Source organism: Sus scrofa, chromosome 12 (genome assembly GCF_000003025.6).
Source record: "Sus scrofa isolate TJ Tabasco breed Duroc chromosome 12, Sscrofa11.1, whole genome shotgun sequence".
Lineage (NCBI taxonomy): Eukaryota > Metazoa > Chordata > Mammalia > Artiodactyla > Suidae > Sus > Sus scrofa.
This window is the reverse complement of record NC_010454.4, coordinates 16,079,636-16,095,357: the sequence shown is the minus strand read 5'-3', so window position 1 is coordinate 16,095,357 and position 15,722 is coordinate 16,079,636. Positions and strand designations below refer to the sequence as shown.

At 53.7% G+C, this 15,722-nt stretch overlaps 1 protein-coding gene across 1 annotated transcript in view; it reads left to right on the top strand.

Annotated features, from left to right (window-relative positions):
- MRC2 (mannose receptor C type 2) overlaps window positions 1-15,722 on the top strand; it is a 59,813-nt gene that overhangs the window by 24,214 nt on the left and 19,877 nt on the right. The window contains 6 exon segments of the mRNA XM_021068141.1: window positions 9,389-9,790; window positions 10,939-11,112; window positions 11,281-11,445; window positions 11,637-11,750; window positions 12,218-12,361; window positions 15,414-15,602. Coding sequence (XP_020923800.1) covers window positions 9,389-9,790; window positions 10,939-11,112; window positions 11,281-11,445; window positions 11,637-11,750; window positions 12,218-12,361; window positions 15,414-15,602 — 1,188 coding nt within the window.

Here is a 15,722-nt window from a genome sequence, read left to right as displayed (position 1 = left end):
TTAACTTCCCCTCGGTTTCTTTCAGCAAGATATCTTTGGCTTGTCACAGGGAGCAGCCGTCTTATCCGAGGTCAGACCTCTGGCTGCCGCCGCTGCTGGGCTGAATCTGGGAAGCTGCAGGCACAGCTGAGGTTTGCTCCTGAGGCAGTTGTGAGCCTCTGCACTCAGCCTCATTGTAGCACCGCGCTTCCATACGGGAAGGTACAGCAGGCGGGAAAGAAAGGGGGGCCATCGTGACCGTCAACCTGGAGGGGGAAGTGGGGTTACTCAATGTAGGGCAGATAGCTTTAAAACCCAGTTGCCTCTGAGCACAGGAATAACTTTCCAGGGTGATGCCCTGGATCTGAGAAGCAAAGAGGTGTAGACCCCACACAAGAAAGGTTCTTGTTACATTTCAGGTACCTAGAAAATGCATTTCTATCCATTTACCTCCAGCAGGGCAGTATAAACTAGACCTGTTTTGCATACTTGATGTGTTGCTTGTAACTTTTTCGTGGGTTGCTTTGTGCATTCTGCTATTCCAGCTTCACTGTAAACAGTGAGGGCAGAAGGCACGTCCTTTGATTTCCTTGTAGTACCTAGTACAGTGCTTGTCACCTGCATGAGTGAGAAAGCCTCTGGGGGAGCAGTCGGAGAGGTGATCAGGAGGATGGGTGGGTCCAGCCTCCAAGCCCCTCCTCTCATGTGGCCCAGATGCTACCACTGGCCCCAGAAGCTCATCACTGGTCTGACGGTCAGAGGGGACCCCAGAGCAATACCTCCAGGGGAGTGAGAAGCATGGACCAGTGTTCCTGACGGGGAGAGAGGCTCTGGCTCCAGGAGCTAGGGTTGTGTGTTTATCAGAATTCTTTGGTTACAAGGACAGAAACCCAGTGCAAACCAACTCAGTAGAAAAAGGGAACATGGCTGTGAATGGTCCTGAATGATGTACAGACTGTGGAGGAAGAGCCACGGGAACTCAGGGACTGGGGCTGGACGGTCTGCACCACGAGGGCTCGCTTCCCCTCCTTCCATCTCTAAGCTCTGTGTCTCTTTCCGCATTATCGCCTTTCTTGCCCGCAGCAGAAGGGTCTTTTCTTTGTGGTAGGAAACGTGGCCTTGGGCAATCTCAGCGGGAGAGGAGTCTTCATGTGATCCATTGTTGGGGGGAGGGGTATTCTGATCAGCCGCGTTTGAGTTAAGAGCCAATCGTTGTGGCCAGGGGGGATGGCCACGGTTATTGGCCAATAGTGAACGTGGTGCCCACTCCCACAGCCAGAGCTGCAGGAAAAGTCTTTATAAATAATAAGGGGAAGAGGGTGGGAAGTTTGCTGGGCAGACACAACAAAGGCCAGAGACTGTGGGCAGCTCAGGGAGGTCAAGGATTTCGTTATCCTCTCTGTATCTTCTGTGCAGGGCACCTACCAGGCCATGCGGTGACATGGGCCAGGTTGTGTCTGAGTGGCTCATTTCTACACCCCTGGTGCCTGGCACCCTGCCTGGCACCTGTGAGATTCTCAGTAAATGTTTGTTGAACAGATGAATGAATGACATGCAGTTGGCGCTCAATGCGCAGTTGCCTGCCTGGCCTCATTCATTTATTCAGTTCCCAAACGAGGGCGTTGTGAGCCACAACTTGATGCCCAGCGTGGTGTTGGTGTGGTTGCCGTCAAATACCAGGGGTCATCTTTGTCCTTGCTGAGGACCCTACCAAGGTCCTGGTGAGGGCCTCTTCCACTCCCTGCACTGCCACCTGGGCTGGATAAGGGTGGCAAGGGCCTTCTCAGAATGGGTGGCATCAAGCCTCCATGCTTTCAGCTCCCCCTGCTTCTTCCTGAAAGCACAGGTGCGAAGGACACAGTCAGTTTTTGTTTTTTTTTTTTTCTGCTTTTTAGGGCCTCCTGGAAGTTCCCAGGCTAGGAGTTGAATCGGAGCTGCAGCTGCCGGCCTATACCACATCTCACAGCAACACCGGATCTTTAACCCACAGGGCGAGGCCAGGGATCGAACCTGCATCCTCATGGATACTAGTCAGATTTGTTTTTGATGAACCATGACGGGAACTCCTTTTTTTTTTTTAAAGAGTCAGTTCTCAAAATGCCTTGTTCCCTTCCCTCTGACCTTAGCATGTCCAGCCTGGCCAAGTCTGGGCTTCCTCCCCGCCTGCACTGGCCCCTGGAGAAACAGCTTCCCTTCAGGGAGGGCCCCGCCCCGTCCCCCGACTCTGGGTGGAGAAAGCTCTCTTCAGAGCCCGAGGCCCCCAGCTTGGCTTGGCCTCGCCTCGGCTCCTGCAGGCCTCACACCCCGCTGCTCCCACATTCCTCCTCCTGTCCTTTTCTGTTTGCCGCCAAGGCAGTTCTGTGACCCGCACTCCTCACCTTCTGCCCCCTCCGGATCCTCCGTGACTTCAGAGCCTCCCGAGGCACAGCTGCTCCTCCGCCCCCCAGGCCCCTGGGCTTGGAGGGCTTGCTTGCCCTCGTGTCCTGCTGTGTCCAGACCCACTCTTCTCTGACTGGGACGGTGCTGTGTGTTGCCTTGTGCTCCCAGCAGTGCCTGGGCCATACCGTGCACACAGCAGCTCTCCTGGAAGGTATGTGGATTTGAACCCTGAACCTGGGACGGCAGAGGGAGGAGGGGACTTGGAGCAGTGATTCATGTGATGGAGAAGGAAATAGGCCTTGAACAGTATGAAGACTGGCTGGCTGTCTTGGTTTCTTCCCCTCTCTGGCCCCCAGTTGCCTCCTCGGTCGAGTGGTGGGAAGGTGGCCTCTCCGGGACCCCGCATGTGCCATTTGTTTCGACCACACAGCCTGGCTGGAACTGATCTGGCACCTGCGAGGGTTTTCTGGTCGGGGAGGAGGGGGAGATACGGTCCCCCTGGGCTGCCGTGGGCTCCTGTGATGTTCGGGGCTGCATGTCCAGTCCCATCTCTGAGAGCACCCATCAAAGCAAGCCCTGCTCTCTCCTGTTTCCGGTCCCAGGCCCTTTCCCCACCCCCTGCTAAGGGCCACTTTCTGTTAGTACCGACTGTCCTCGCTGGAGTGGAGTTTCTGAGCATCAAACACCCAGTCCTTAGAGGAGGCTCGGGCAGTCCTGGACCAGTTTATGGTTTCTGGAAGTGGCTGGAGAGGAAGGAGGTGCTTGGGGGCAGGGAGGCGGGTGACAGGAAGGATTAGCTGTGGCGCTTGCCCTTACTGGTCCTTGAGGAAGTCACTTGTGTCTTGCCCAGAGAGGACCCCCATCCTGGCGTTGCCAGAGAGTAGAGTGACCAGACCATGGTCACTCCCCACCAGCCTTCCCACTCTGGAGTTCTGAGTGCATCAGTGACAGGAGCTGTAGGTGTTCTGTTTTAGGAAAATGAATTTGGCGGCTGGGACAAGGAGCAGAAAGTTAGACTGGTTGGTTGTGATTGTCATCTAGGCATGAAATCCATGCATTTGTTCATTCACTATTTTATTAAGCACGGCTCTGTGTCTGGCAGGGTTAGAGGTACTGAGGATACAGAGGTGAGGACAGAAAGTCCGCTCAGAAGCTTATGAACAAGAGAGGAGACAAAATAAAACCATGTCAGTTCTTGAGTTCTGGTTCTAGAAATGGCAGTTTTGCTTGTAACTAGTCTAATTCTGTGGCTAAGAGTCCTTATAGACTAAAGAGAAAATACGAAATACAGTGGTTTGAAAGCAGTCAAAACCAGGCAGGTGCACGGAGTTCCTGCTATGGTGCAATGGGATCAGCAGCATCTCTGGAGCACTGGGACACAGGTTCGATCCCCAGGCCCAGCACAGCGGGTTAAGGATCCAGTGTTGACACAGCTGCGGTGGAGGTCGCAATTGCAGCTCAGATCTGATCCCTGGCATGGGAGCGCCATAAGCCGTGGGCCGGCATAGAAAGAAAAAACCAAAAACAGGCAGATGCTGAGGAGGAGACAGTCCTCGACAGAAAAGATACGGATGAGGGCATTCCTATTGTGGCTCAGCAGGTTAAGAATTCAGCTAGTAGTCATGAGCAAGCTGCGGCGTAGACTGCAGATGTGGCTTGGATCTGGTGTTGCTGTGGCTGGGGGGTAGGCTGGCAGCTGCAGCTCTGATTGGACCCCTCGCGCCTGGGAACTTTCACATGCCTCCGGTGTGGCCCTAAAGAGGTGGTAGAGGGCGGCGGGGGGGTGGGGGGGATGAGGTGCTTGGTTCATTTAAGCAGCTTCCTCCAGAGAGCACTGCCCCATCTCAGGAGCTCACATGGAACGTGGCAGCTTTACTGGTCAGAGTGTGGGGCTACCCGAAAAGCTAAAAATCCGGAAGGCAGATCCTGGAAAGGCAAGAGATGTCCTCCTACAAATTCTCCTCAAATCCTTGGCAGCTGTAAACTGTGCTTGGGCAGAGGGAAGCTTTAAGGAACCCAGCAAGCAGCAGCCGGGAGGAAGAGATTTCAGTTGCTTCCTGGTGCTGAGGAAACAGAGTTTGGAATTCAGTTTCCACCAAGTTAGAGGGGCTTAGCAATTGCCTAAAGTTTGCTTTTGAAACTCTAGAAGGGCCTCACCTTATGATTAAACCCAAGGCTAAGGGCCACACCTTAAGACTAAAAAGCCCAAACAACCCCACCCTAGCAAAACTTCAGTCCAAGCCTCTACAGGATCAGGAGGATCCACCAGTAATTTAACTGCCTGCCGCAACAAAACTCAACATTCTTGTCAAGAAGATAAAAAATCCAGACTCCCTATAACATGTCATCCACAAGTCCAATATGCAATAAAAAAAAATCCAGACTCCTTATAACATTATCCACCTTGGCCAGTATATATAATGTTACTAGACTTGCAGGCAGCAGGAAAAATTGACCCATAATCAAGAGAAAAAATAGTCAGTAGACCCAGACTCACAGATAACCCAGATATAACTATCAGGGTAGTTATAACACATAACTATCAATGCCGCGAAGAAGACTCTGCTAGAGAGTAACTGTGGTCACTACTTTAGATTCGGGGGGGGTCAAGGAGGCTCTAAAGATGTGACTTTTTTTTTTAATGGCTGCACCAGCAGCATCTGGAAGTTTTTAGGCTAGGGACTGAATCTGAGTCTGAATCTGGTGTGGGTCACAGCTGTGGCAATGCTGGATCCTTTAACCCACTATGCTGGGCCAAGGATCGAACCTGTGCCTGTGCAGCTACCTGAGCCACTGCAGTCAGATTCCCAACCCACATCTGCACAGTAGGAACTCCTAAAGATGTGACTTTTTTTTTGGAATGTGAAGTGCCAGGCAGAGGAAGCAGTGCAAAGGCCCTGAGGCAGGAAAGAGTCAGCCTGTTCAAGGAAGGGCGAGGAGTCAGTGTGACTTGAGCAAGGGGGAACCCTGTGATCCAAGATCAAACCAGTAGGTTCTCTCTCTCTCTTTTTTTTTTTTTTCTTTTTATGGCCACACCTGCAGCTTATGGAAGTTCCTGGGCCAGGGAGGGGAATAAGCTACAGCTGCCTGTCTATGCCACAGCCACGGCAACACTGGATCCGAGCTGAATCTGTGACCTACGCTGTAGCCAGCGGCAACACCAGATCCTTAACCCACCGAGTGAGGCTCGGGATCGAACCCTCATGGATGCCATGTTGACGTCTTAACCCGCTGAGCCACACGGGAACTCCAGACTGGTAGGTTTGACCAAAACATGCTTGATCTTGTGGCTCATAGGAAGGAGTGTGAATTTTATTTGAAGAACGATGAATCATCTTTGAAGGACTTTAAGCAGGAGAGAGACTGATCTGACTTACATTGCTTTTTCTTTTACTATGAGAGAGGCTGTCGTTTCAAATATTTAAAAGCCAGTTGAGAGTTCCCACTGTGCCACAGTGGGTTAAGAATCTGACTGCAGTGGCTCTGGTCACTGTGGAGATGGGGGTTTGAGAGGAGACATTGCCACAGCTGCAACATAGGAGCCTCAGCTCAGATTCAATACCTGGCCCAGAAACTTCCATATGTCACGGGTGCAGACGTTAAAAAAATATATATATATATTGTATTTCATGTTGTTAAAGCTGTGCGTGCACATCTTTTACTTCTGTCTTGTTGCTATTTTCTATGTAACTTAGTAGTAGTAGTGATATTTTTTGGCTTTTTAGGGCCACACCCAGGCTAGGGGTTGAATCAGAGCTACAGCTGCCGGCCTTCGCCAGATCCACAGCAATGTGGGATCTGAGCCACATCTGTGACCTACACCACAGCTCATGGCAATGCCGGATCCTTAACCGGGGCCAGGGATCAGAACCCACAACCTCATGGATCCTAGTTGGGTTCATTACCGCTGAGCCACGATGGGAACTCCCCATTTTTTGGGGTTTTTTTTTTTTTTTTTTCTTGGTAGAAGCTCTTTTTATATTAGGGAATAAACTATTTGTCTCTTAATAGTTACCTATACTTTTGTCATTTCAATTTTGACTTTGCTTATGGCATTTTTCTTGCCATGAAAAAAAATCGTGTCATTGAATTCATGACTCTTTTATGACCGTCAATACTCCAATATTATTTTAAAAATCTTGTAGAACTTAGTTATATCCTTAAAACATCATCCTTCCTGGCCATGAAGAGTGGCTTGTAGAGGGATGATATGGCCAGCATGATGGATCAGAAAGATCTTGGTGTTTGGGGAGTTCCTTTGTTGTGCAGTGGGTTAAAGATCTGGTGTTGTCCCTGCTGTGGTGTGGGTTCGATCCCTGATCCGGGAACTTCTGCATGCTGCGGGTGCATAGCCACAAACAAACAAAAACCGAGAAAGATCTTGATGTTTGGACTCAGAAGACTGGGGCCAAATTTCAGCGCCATCTCATGTGACTCTGGTGAAATTGTTTTGCTACCCGTAGGGAATGTCTTTGCCTATAATACGGAATCATCAACATGTGTGGTGCTCTTAGACCCTGTTCCAGACACTTTACACGTATTATCTCATTTACCCGTTCCCGTGGTCTTATGATGAAGAAACCAAGTCACAAGAGAGGTTAAGCATTGTGCCCAAGCCACACAGGAAGTAGCAGAGCTGGGATTTGAACCCTGGTATCCAGATTCATGCTTTCAAAGCATGAAGATTATCCCGAGGAGCTAATGGAACGGAAGTGCTTTGGAAACTGGGATGCGCTGTGTGGGTGTCTTGTGTCCTTAGTGGCCGCTGAGGAACGAGAGGAAGGTGGTGAAACGTGGGCGTCACGGAGACCTGGGTTTGCTCACTGGCTAGCGTGGCACCAGGAGAAGCTCACGTCACTTCTCTAACTCATGTCATTTCTCCCTTTCCCTCTCTCAACACTGTTAAGATATAATAATAGCTTTATGTAACAGCTTTGAGATGCAATTCACATATCGTAAAACTCAGCCATTTAAAATGTGTATTTAGGGGGTTCCTGGGGTGGCTCAGTGGGTTAAGAACCTGACTAGTATCCATGAGGATGCGGGTTTGATCCCTGGCCTTGCTCAGAGGGTTTAGGATCCAGCGTTGCCACAAGCTGTGGCGTTGGTGGCAGATGTGGCTTGGATCTGGCATTGCCGTGGCTGTGGTATAGGCGGGCAGCTGCAGCTCGGATTTGACCCCTAGCTGGGAACTTCCATATGCTGTGGGTGTGGCCCTAAAAAAAGACCCCCCAAAAAAGTGCACTTAGGAGTTCCCTGGTGGGCCAGTGGTTAAGGATTTGGCATTGTCACTGCTGTGGCTCCGGTTTTCTCCCTAGCCTGGGAACTTGTGCATGATGCAAATGTGGCCAAAAAAAATGTGCATTTAGTTGATGTGTTGAGTATGTTCACAGAATTGTGCAAGTCTCAAGGCAGTCAAATTCTAGAGCATTTTCATCACCCATCACCTGTACCTTTTGGCAGTAGCTCCTCGTTCCTGTCACCCTAGCCCAGCCCAGCCAGGCAACCACTGGTCTACCTCCTATACATCTACGTCTTGTTTTCTTTTTAATTTTTTCTTTTAATGGTAGAATTTATTTTTTTCTTTTGGCTGAGCCTGCAGGCATGCAGAAGTTTTCAGGCCAGGGATCAAACTGGCACCATAGCAGCAACCCAAACTTCAGCAGTGACACTGCCAGAGATTTAACTGCTAGGCACTAGGGAACTCCTGAATCTTGATTTTTTTTTTTTTTTTTTTTCTTTTTAGGGCCACACTCATGGCATATGGAGGTTCCCAGGCTAGGGGTCCAATCGGAGCAGTAGCTGCCGGACTATGCCACAGCCACAGCAACTCGGGATCAGAGCCGCATCTGCAACCTACACCACAGCTCACGGCAACGCCGGATTGTTAACCCACTGAGCAAGGGCAGGGACCAAACCCACAACCTCATGGTTCCTAGCCGGATTCGTTAACCACTGCGCCACGACGGGAACTCCCTGAATCTTGATTTATTTATTTTTTTTCTTTTTAGGGCCACACTCATGGCATATGGAGGTTCCCAGGCTAGGGGTCCAATCGGAGCAGTAGCTGCCGGACTATGCCACAGCCACAGCAACTCGGGATCAGAGCCGCATTTGCAAGCTACACCACAGCTCAAGGCAACGCCAGATCCTCAACCCACTGAGCGAGGCCAGGGATCAAACCCGTGTCCTCATGGATCCTAGCTGGGTTCGTTAACCACTGAGCCACGAAGGGAACTCCTGAATCATGATTTCTTAATCTGTAACGTTTGTGTGCAGGAGGCAGGTTGGATTCAAATGTCTTCCATGGAGTGTCTGCTCAGTGAGATGATGGGTGAGAAGATGCAGGACTGGGGAAGCAGAGAGCTAAGTGGTGTCTAAAAAATAAGGAGTGATGGAATTCCAGCCCTAGAAAAGGCAAAAAGACAAAATAAATAAATAAATTTTAAAAAAATGAGTGAGGGGTTGTGGGGAGATGAATGGTTGGGTTTGCGGGGATGGGGTGGTGGTACGTGATTTGGGAAGATTCTAAATAAGACTAGAGGATGGGGCCAGTGAAGCTGAGGAGCAAGAGGGAAGAATTCGAAGAAATGACTGTAGGCAGAAGAACTTTGGCAGAAAAACAAGGCTATGTAACAGAGGTTGGGATAGCATTTGCAGGGCGGTGTGTAATGTAGATACTCCTACCCTCATAAGGTCTTCAGAAACGTCAGCAGTTTCCAACTTGCCATCTGAAGCTGGCTTTGCTTTGGGGGGTAACACAGAGGGCTGAGTCCTGCCTCTAGGTGGGGTGGGGCTAGAACCGAGGCTGGCCACGCGGGCTCTGCCACGGCTGGGCACAGGGGCACCGCAGTGCCTCTCACCACCACCCAAAGGGTTGGCAGTGAGGACCGAGTGATTTTTCACGTGCGAGAAGGCTCATTGCCCCGCCCCGGGATCGCGGTCAGTGTCTGTCGCTGGCCTTGACTGTCGGGGGGGCAGCCAGGAGAGCCCCCGGGATGATGGCTTCATGTCGTGCCTTCCCTTGCAGAGCCCAGCGTCTTCCTCATCTTCAGCCATGGACTGCAGGGCTGCCTGGAGGCGCAGGGGGGCCAAGTCCGAGTCTCCCCAGCCTGCAACGCCAGTCTTCCTGCCCAGCGCTGGAAGTGGGTCTCCCGAAACCGGCTCTTCAACCTGGGCAGCATGCAGTGCCTGGGCACAGGCTGGCCAGGCACCAACACCACCGCCTCCCTGGGCATGTACGAATGTGACCGGGAGGCGCTGAATCTTCGCTGGCACTGTCGCACACTGGGTGACCAGCTGTCCCTGCTCCTGGGGGGCCGCACCAGCAACACATCCAAGGCTGGCACCCCCGAGCGGGGCGATCAGAGCCGAAGTGGCCAGTGGCGCATCTATGGCAGCGACGAAGATCTGTGCGCTCGGCCCTATTATGGTGAGAAGCTGCTGGCACAGGAGGGCCAGGGCCACAGGGGGACAGACACCAGAGTGACAAAACCTTGGCCTCTGGAGTCCTCTGGCACTCACCTCTTTTGTTGTAATGGGGAGCATTTTTGAATAATTGAGAAAATGAACTTCAAAGCATTTAATTTTTTTTTTAAGTTATTTAATTAATACACTCTTGGAAAGACTTCAGGAGTTCCTGTGTGGCTCGGTGGGTTAAGGATCTGGTGTTGTCACTGTTGTGGCTCGGGTTTGATCCCTGACCCAGGAACTTCCACATGCCAGGAGTGCAGCCAAAAAAAAAAAAAAAAAAACCGGAGTTCCCGTCGTGGCGCAGTGGTTAACGAATCCGACTAGGAACCATGAGGTTGAGGGTTCGGTCCCTGCCCTTGCTCAGTGGGCTAACGATCCGGTGTTGCCGTGAGCTGTGGTGTAGGTTGCAGACGCAGCTAGGATCCAGCATTGCTGTGGCTCTCGGATCCAGCGTTGCTGTGGCTCTGGCGTAGGCCAGTGGCTGCAGCTCCGATTCAACCCCTAGCCTGGGAACCTCCATATGCCACGGGAGCGGCCCAAGAAATAGCAAAAAAAAAAAAAAAAAAAAAAAACCCAAAAAACAAAACACCTCAGACAATACTAAAGTGTATAATGTAAAACTCGATAAATCCCCTACCCCTAGGGCCACTGTTCAGGGAAGGTCCCAGGGTAACTGCCCCCAGATGTCTTGATCACCCTCTTTCAAGGGCGAATGGGGACCAGAGTCACCCAGTGAGGGGCCTTTCCTGGTGGTCAGCTCCATCCTGGGGGCGCATTTCCTGGAAGCGACCTTGAGTTCTAAGGTGGAACTTGGCACAAGGGCGGCTGGATTTTGGACAGGCGTTGGGGCACCAGGGGACCCTCTCCCACCCCCACCCCTCCCCCACCCCCCGCTTTCCCAGCCCTTTTGGATGAGCAGTGGGACTTCTCCCAGCCTCCTGGGCTGTCCTGGTGGCAGAGGGAGCCACTGCCACCTCCACGGCTCTGCTGACTCCCTCCCACCCTGGCTCCACCTCCTGGGTTCTAGGGGGTTTTCCCTGAGGGATGGAGGGGGCTGGGCAGCCTCTGGGGTCCAGATGCCAAGGGTGCGGCTCCCCTCTCCTGCAGAGGTCTACACCATCCAGGGCAACTCCCACGGGAAGCCGTGCACCATCCCCTTCAAGTATGACAATCAGTGGTTCCACGGCTGCACCAGCACCGGTCGCGAGGACGGGCACCTGTGGTGCGCCACCACCCAGGACTACGGCAAGGATGAGCGCTGGGGCTTCTGCCCCATCAAGAGTGAGAGCAGAGTGGGGTGGGCCAGCGGGAGGGTGGCCGAGCTTTTGGGACTCGAGTGAGACACGGGCAGCCTGTGGGGGGGGGCTCTGCCCTCCTTGAGGGACCCTCCCCCGGGGCCCTGAAGGAGAGGGCTGGGAAGGGACCCACATCCGGCTGTCATGGTGGCAGGTAACGACTGTGAGACCTTCTGGGACAAGGACCAGCTGACTGACAGCTGCTATCAGTTTAACTTCCAGTCCACGCTGTCCTGGAGGGAGGCCTGGGCCAGTTGCGAGCAGCAGGGGGCGGATCTGCTGAGCATCACCGAGATCCACGAGCAGACCTACATCAACGGTGAGCCTGGTGGGGAGGCGGGGCGGCTCCAGAGTCCGGCCCATCCTGGGGGCGGGGCAGGGCAGCCGGCGCCCGAGACCTGGCCCCACCTTCACCCTTTGTGCTGGTGGGAGTGTGGAGGCTCTTGGTGGGGGAGAGGGAGGAGGATCAGGGATGGGGCGACGCCCCTCATTGTCGCTGTCTTTCATCAGGGCTCCTCACTGGCTATAGCTCCACACTGTGGATTGGCCTTAATGACCTGGACACCAGTGGAGGCTGGCAGTGGTCAGACAATTCACCTCTCAAGTACCTCAACTGGGAGAGTGGTGAGGCATGAGGTTCTGGGTGCAGGGTGGCCTGGGGCCGCTCGGTCCCCCATTTACTCCTTCCCTGAAACCTACTCCAGGGAGCAGTGGGGGGTGGGCTGCAGATTTCCACCCCCGGCTGGACTGGGCACCACCTTTGCGTGAATTAGGAACTGATGCCCTTTCCTCACGGGGGCCTGGGAGGCGGCCTGGATTTCATTCCCCACGTACCCCTTAACCTGAGGGTACCAGGGCCCTCAGGGCACCCGCAGCCCGGCCAGGGTGAGCGGGTGGCGCTGGAACCGGCTGCTGGGCAGAGGGTCCAGGACCAGGGGGCGCGGGTGAGAAAGCAGCCAGGGCTGAAGTGAAGCGCTGGGCGTCAAAGCTGGCTCTGGGTTCTGGGGGAACCCAAGGTTGCGAGAAGGGCTCCGGGGGCCAGGGGGTGAGTCTCTCTTGTCTGGGGTGCTGGCGCCCTGCCCTGCCCACAGATCAGCCGGACAACCCGAGCGAGGAGAACTGCGGAGTGATCCGCACGGAGTCGTCGGGCGGCTGGCAGAACCGCGACTGCAGCATCGCGCTGCCCTACGTCTGCAAGAAGAAGCCCAACGCCACCGCCGAGCCCCCGCCTCCTGGTGAGCGGTGGTCCCTGAGACTGCGTGGGGGAGCGGGGCTCGTCAGGGCCACAGCCCACGGAGCTCTGATCCTCCCTGTTCTTTAATGGTTCCGCTGAGGTCTGAACACATTGTCATGTGCCATTAATTTGTTCCGGGACGTTTGTGGAGAGCTGGGTTAAATGCTTCGCTACTCCCCGTGACCTCCTGGTGGTCAGTCAGCTGCAGGTGACAGACATCCACATACAACTGGAATATCCTGAGTTGCGTGCTATTATAAAAAATATGTATAATAAATATTAGAAGGCCCTAGGGAAGAAATTGATTAACTCCTGAGTGTTAAGGAGGAGGGTTTCATGGATGTGATATGTGCTTTGGGCCTTTCAAGTTGAATGTAAGTTTAAAAAGGCGTAAAGAGGGAAGGGCATGCCTGGCAGAGGGAACCGCAGGTGCAAAGGTGTGGAGACGCTGAAGTTCACAGCATCATTAAGGATGGTGAGAATTGCACCCCTACGGTTAGATGCTAAAGTATGGTCCCTGGACCAGCAGCACAGTGTCACCTTCCCAGGTGATGTTATAAAAGCTTGTTATACATGCAGAATCTCAGGTGCCCCCGCCCTCTCAATTAATTGAATTAGAACCTTGCATTTCACAAGCTCCTTAGGCGATTCAGGTAGTTTGAGAAGTACTGGCTTCGGGGGCACAGGGACAGGAACAGTTCCAAAAGGCAGGTTGCAGCCAGTCCCTGAAGGATCTTGGCTTCTGGGTGAAATGTGGGTGGGGCCAGGAAGGCTGTGGGAGCCTTGCAGGCTTTTAAGGCAGGGAGTGTCTTGCTCACATTTGTGATTCACCAAGCTCACCCTCTGGACAGGGCACCGCTTTGGGGTGTGGCTTTAGGCAAGCAAGGATGCAAATTGTGGATACACTCAGATCCCCTGCAGGGTTGCTGTAAGGCTGGAGACCTGGCCTGGCCTAAAAGAGCGTCTCCATAGGTGGCAGAGAACATTTATCTGTGTGGGGAGAAAGGGCTGCTGCAGGAGTCCAGTAGCCATAGGAATGGTAGAGAGGGGATTTCTACAAGGAAAATACAGTGAAACCAGGAAAAACCCACAAAACACAAAAAGTAAAGAGCTTGTGTGGATTGACGTTAAAAACCTGACTAGTATCTATGAGGATGGGGGTTCGATCCCTTGTCTTGCTCAGTGGGTAAAGGATCTGGGGTTGCCACAAACTGTGGAGTTGGTCACAGATGCAGTTCAGATTCGACCCCTAGCCTGGGAACTTCTATATGCTGTGGGTGTGGCCCTAAAAAGAAAAAAAAGAGCTTATGGAGCAAAACTTTTGCTTCTGACCATTCAAGTGCTGCCAAAGATTGATTCAGGGTCATTGGCCCCTGCCCTCTCCTCTCACCCCCTGGGGGGTCAGGAGCAAAAGTGTAAAACATCGGCACCTCACTTCTCAGGCACCTCACCTCCAGCCAGGGGGAGCCTGACCAATCCCAGGGTTTCCCTTTCTGAAAGGGGGGCCCCGGGGCCGGTGTGGGCAGTCCTAGCCTCTCTGTGGCCCCCAGTGGGACTGGCCTCTTGCCAGGTCCTCTGTCCCCTGGATCTGCCCAGTGTAGCTGCTGTGGGGTGTCCTCCTCTGGGGCTTTGTGACATGCAGATACGTCTCTAGCCTTGGGTTTCCTTTTTCCTCCCCGCCCACATGTCTCTGCATGAGACATATTTTCTAAGCAGCTTCTTGGGTGGGTTCAGCCTTCTGGGACTCAGCACTCAAAGCATGTCATTTCAGAGGCCGGTGCCATTGTGCCCCAAAGTGTCCACATCTCCTGAGCCTGCTTCCTGAGCCGTGGCCCAAAGCAGCTCCCGGTGGGTCTGAACACCCACTGAACTCTTCTGTCCGGGTGGCAGCCTTGGGTCTGAGCTCAGCTGCTGATGAGAGATGATCGACAGGTCTTGAGCCAGGGAGTGACCCCACTTAGGCTCTCAGCTCTCCCCACTTTGCCGAGAGGCAGGCTGCCTGGACCCTGGCACATCTCCCAGGATGGAGTGGATCCCAGTGGAGCGATGCTTCAAGTGGGTACCTGCCTTCTCGCCCAGCCAGGCAGAGTCCTGCCCAAGCCTGATGGCGTGGGTGGCTTGGTGAAGTCTTGTTTTCTCTTGCCAAGGCCCAAGTGAGGGCTTGTTTGCCTCTGCTGCCCTCGGACCCTGATCCCTAGAGCGTGACCCTGAAACACCCGGAAGTGGGGGTGAGGAAGGGCCAAGGGCCAGTCATTTCCTCAGCCCTGGAGTGCAGGGTGCAGAGCTGGAGGTGTGGGAAGGAGCCAGAGGAGGAATCCCAGCCAGGGATGCCTGCCAGGCAGTGGTGACTTCATGAGCTGCTGACCAGGGTGTGGGAGGGGTCCTACCCGCTTTATCCTAGACTGACAGGGCCACACCTCGTAGATGTTCTTTGAGACAATGACAGCAGTGTCATTTACTAAGCAAGGTGGAATCTTACAGTAGGCAACCCCATTTACAGAGGTGGAAACTGAGGCTCCTGGGGCTGGTCTGTCCTGAATCCCTTTTTGCTTTTTAGGGCTGCCTGTGGAAGTTCCCAGGCTAGGGGTCGAATCGGAGCTGTAGCTGCCAGCCTATGCCACAGCCAAAGCAACATAGGATCCAAGCCACATCTGCTACCTACCCTGCAGCTCACAGCCACACTGGATCCTTAACCTACTGAGCGGGGCCAGGGATGGAACCCGCATCCTCATGGATACTAGTAGGGTTCTTAAGCCGCTGAGCCACAACAGGAACTCCCCTGCCCATCTCTTTCTGAGAGTCCCAGCTGGAGGGGCCATCCTGTCTCGGGGGCAATCTGCCACCACCTCCTGGGGCTCCAGCAGCCCTGGAGGGTTTGGTCTTTTCCCGTCATTCAGCACTCTGACCGGGCCTGGGGTGGGGAAGGGCAGAGCTGGGACAGGTTTGGAGGGGAAGTGGTTTTGGGTCCCTGCCTGTGCTGCTATCCAGTGGGTCAATTCCCGGGCTGGACGGCTGGCTCAGTGCCTGAGCAGCCACCTCGTGGGTCTCCGCAGATGTGTGGGCCAATGTGAAGGTGGAGTGTGAACCCAGCTGGCAGCCCTTCCAGGGCCACTGCTACCGCCTGCAGGCCGAGAAGCGCAGCTGGCAGGAGTCCAAGAAGATGTGTCTGCGGGGTGGGGGCGACCTGCTCAGCATCCACAGCATGGCCGAGCTGGAGTTCATCACCAAGCAGATCAAGCAGGGTGAGGGGCTACTTGGCCCGGGGGTTGGGAGGGAGGTCAGGGCCTCTCCGATATCCCCGTTGACCCCAGAGGCTTAGGGACGCTTCCTTCCTCCCCTGCTCGCCACGGAGACTGACCTCC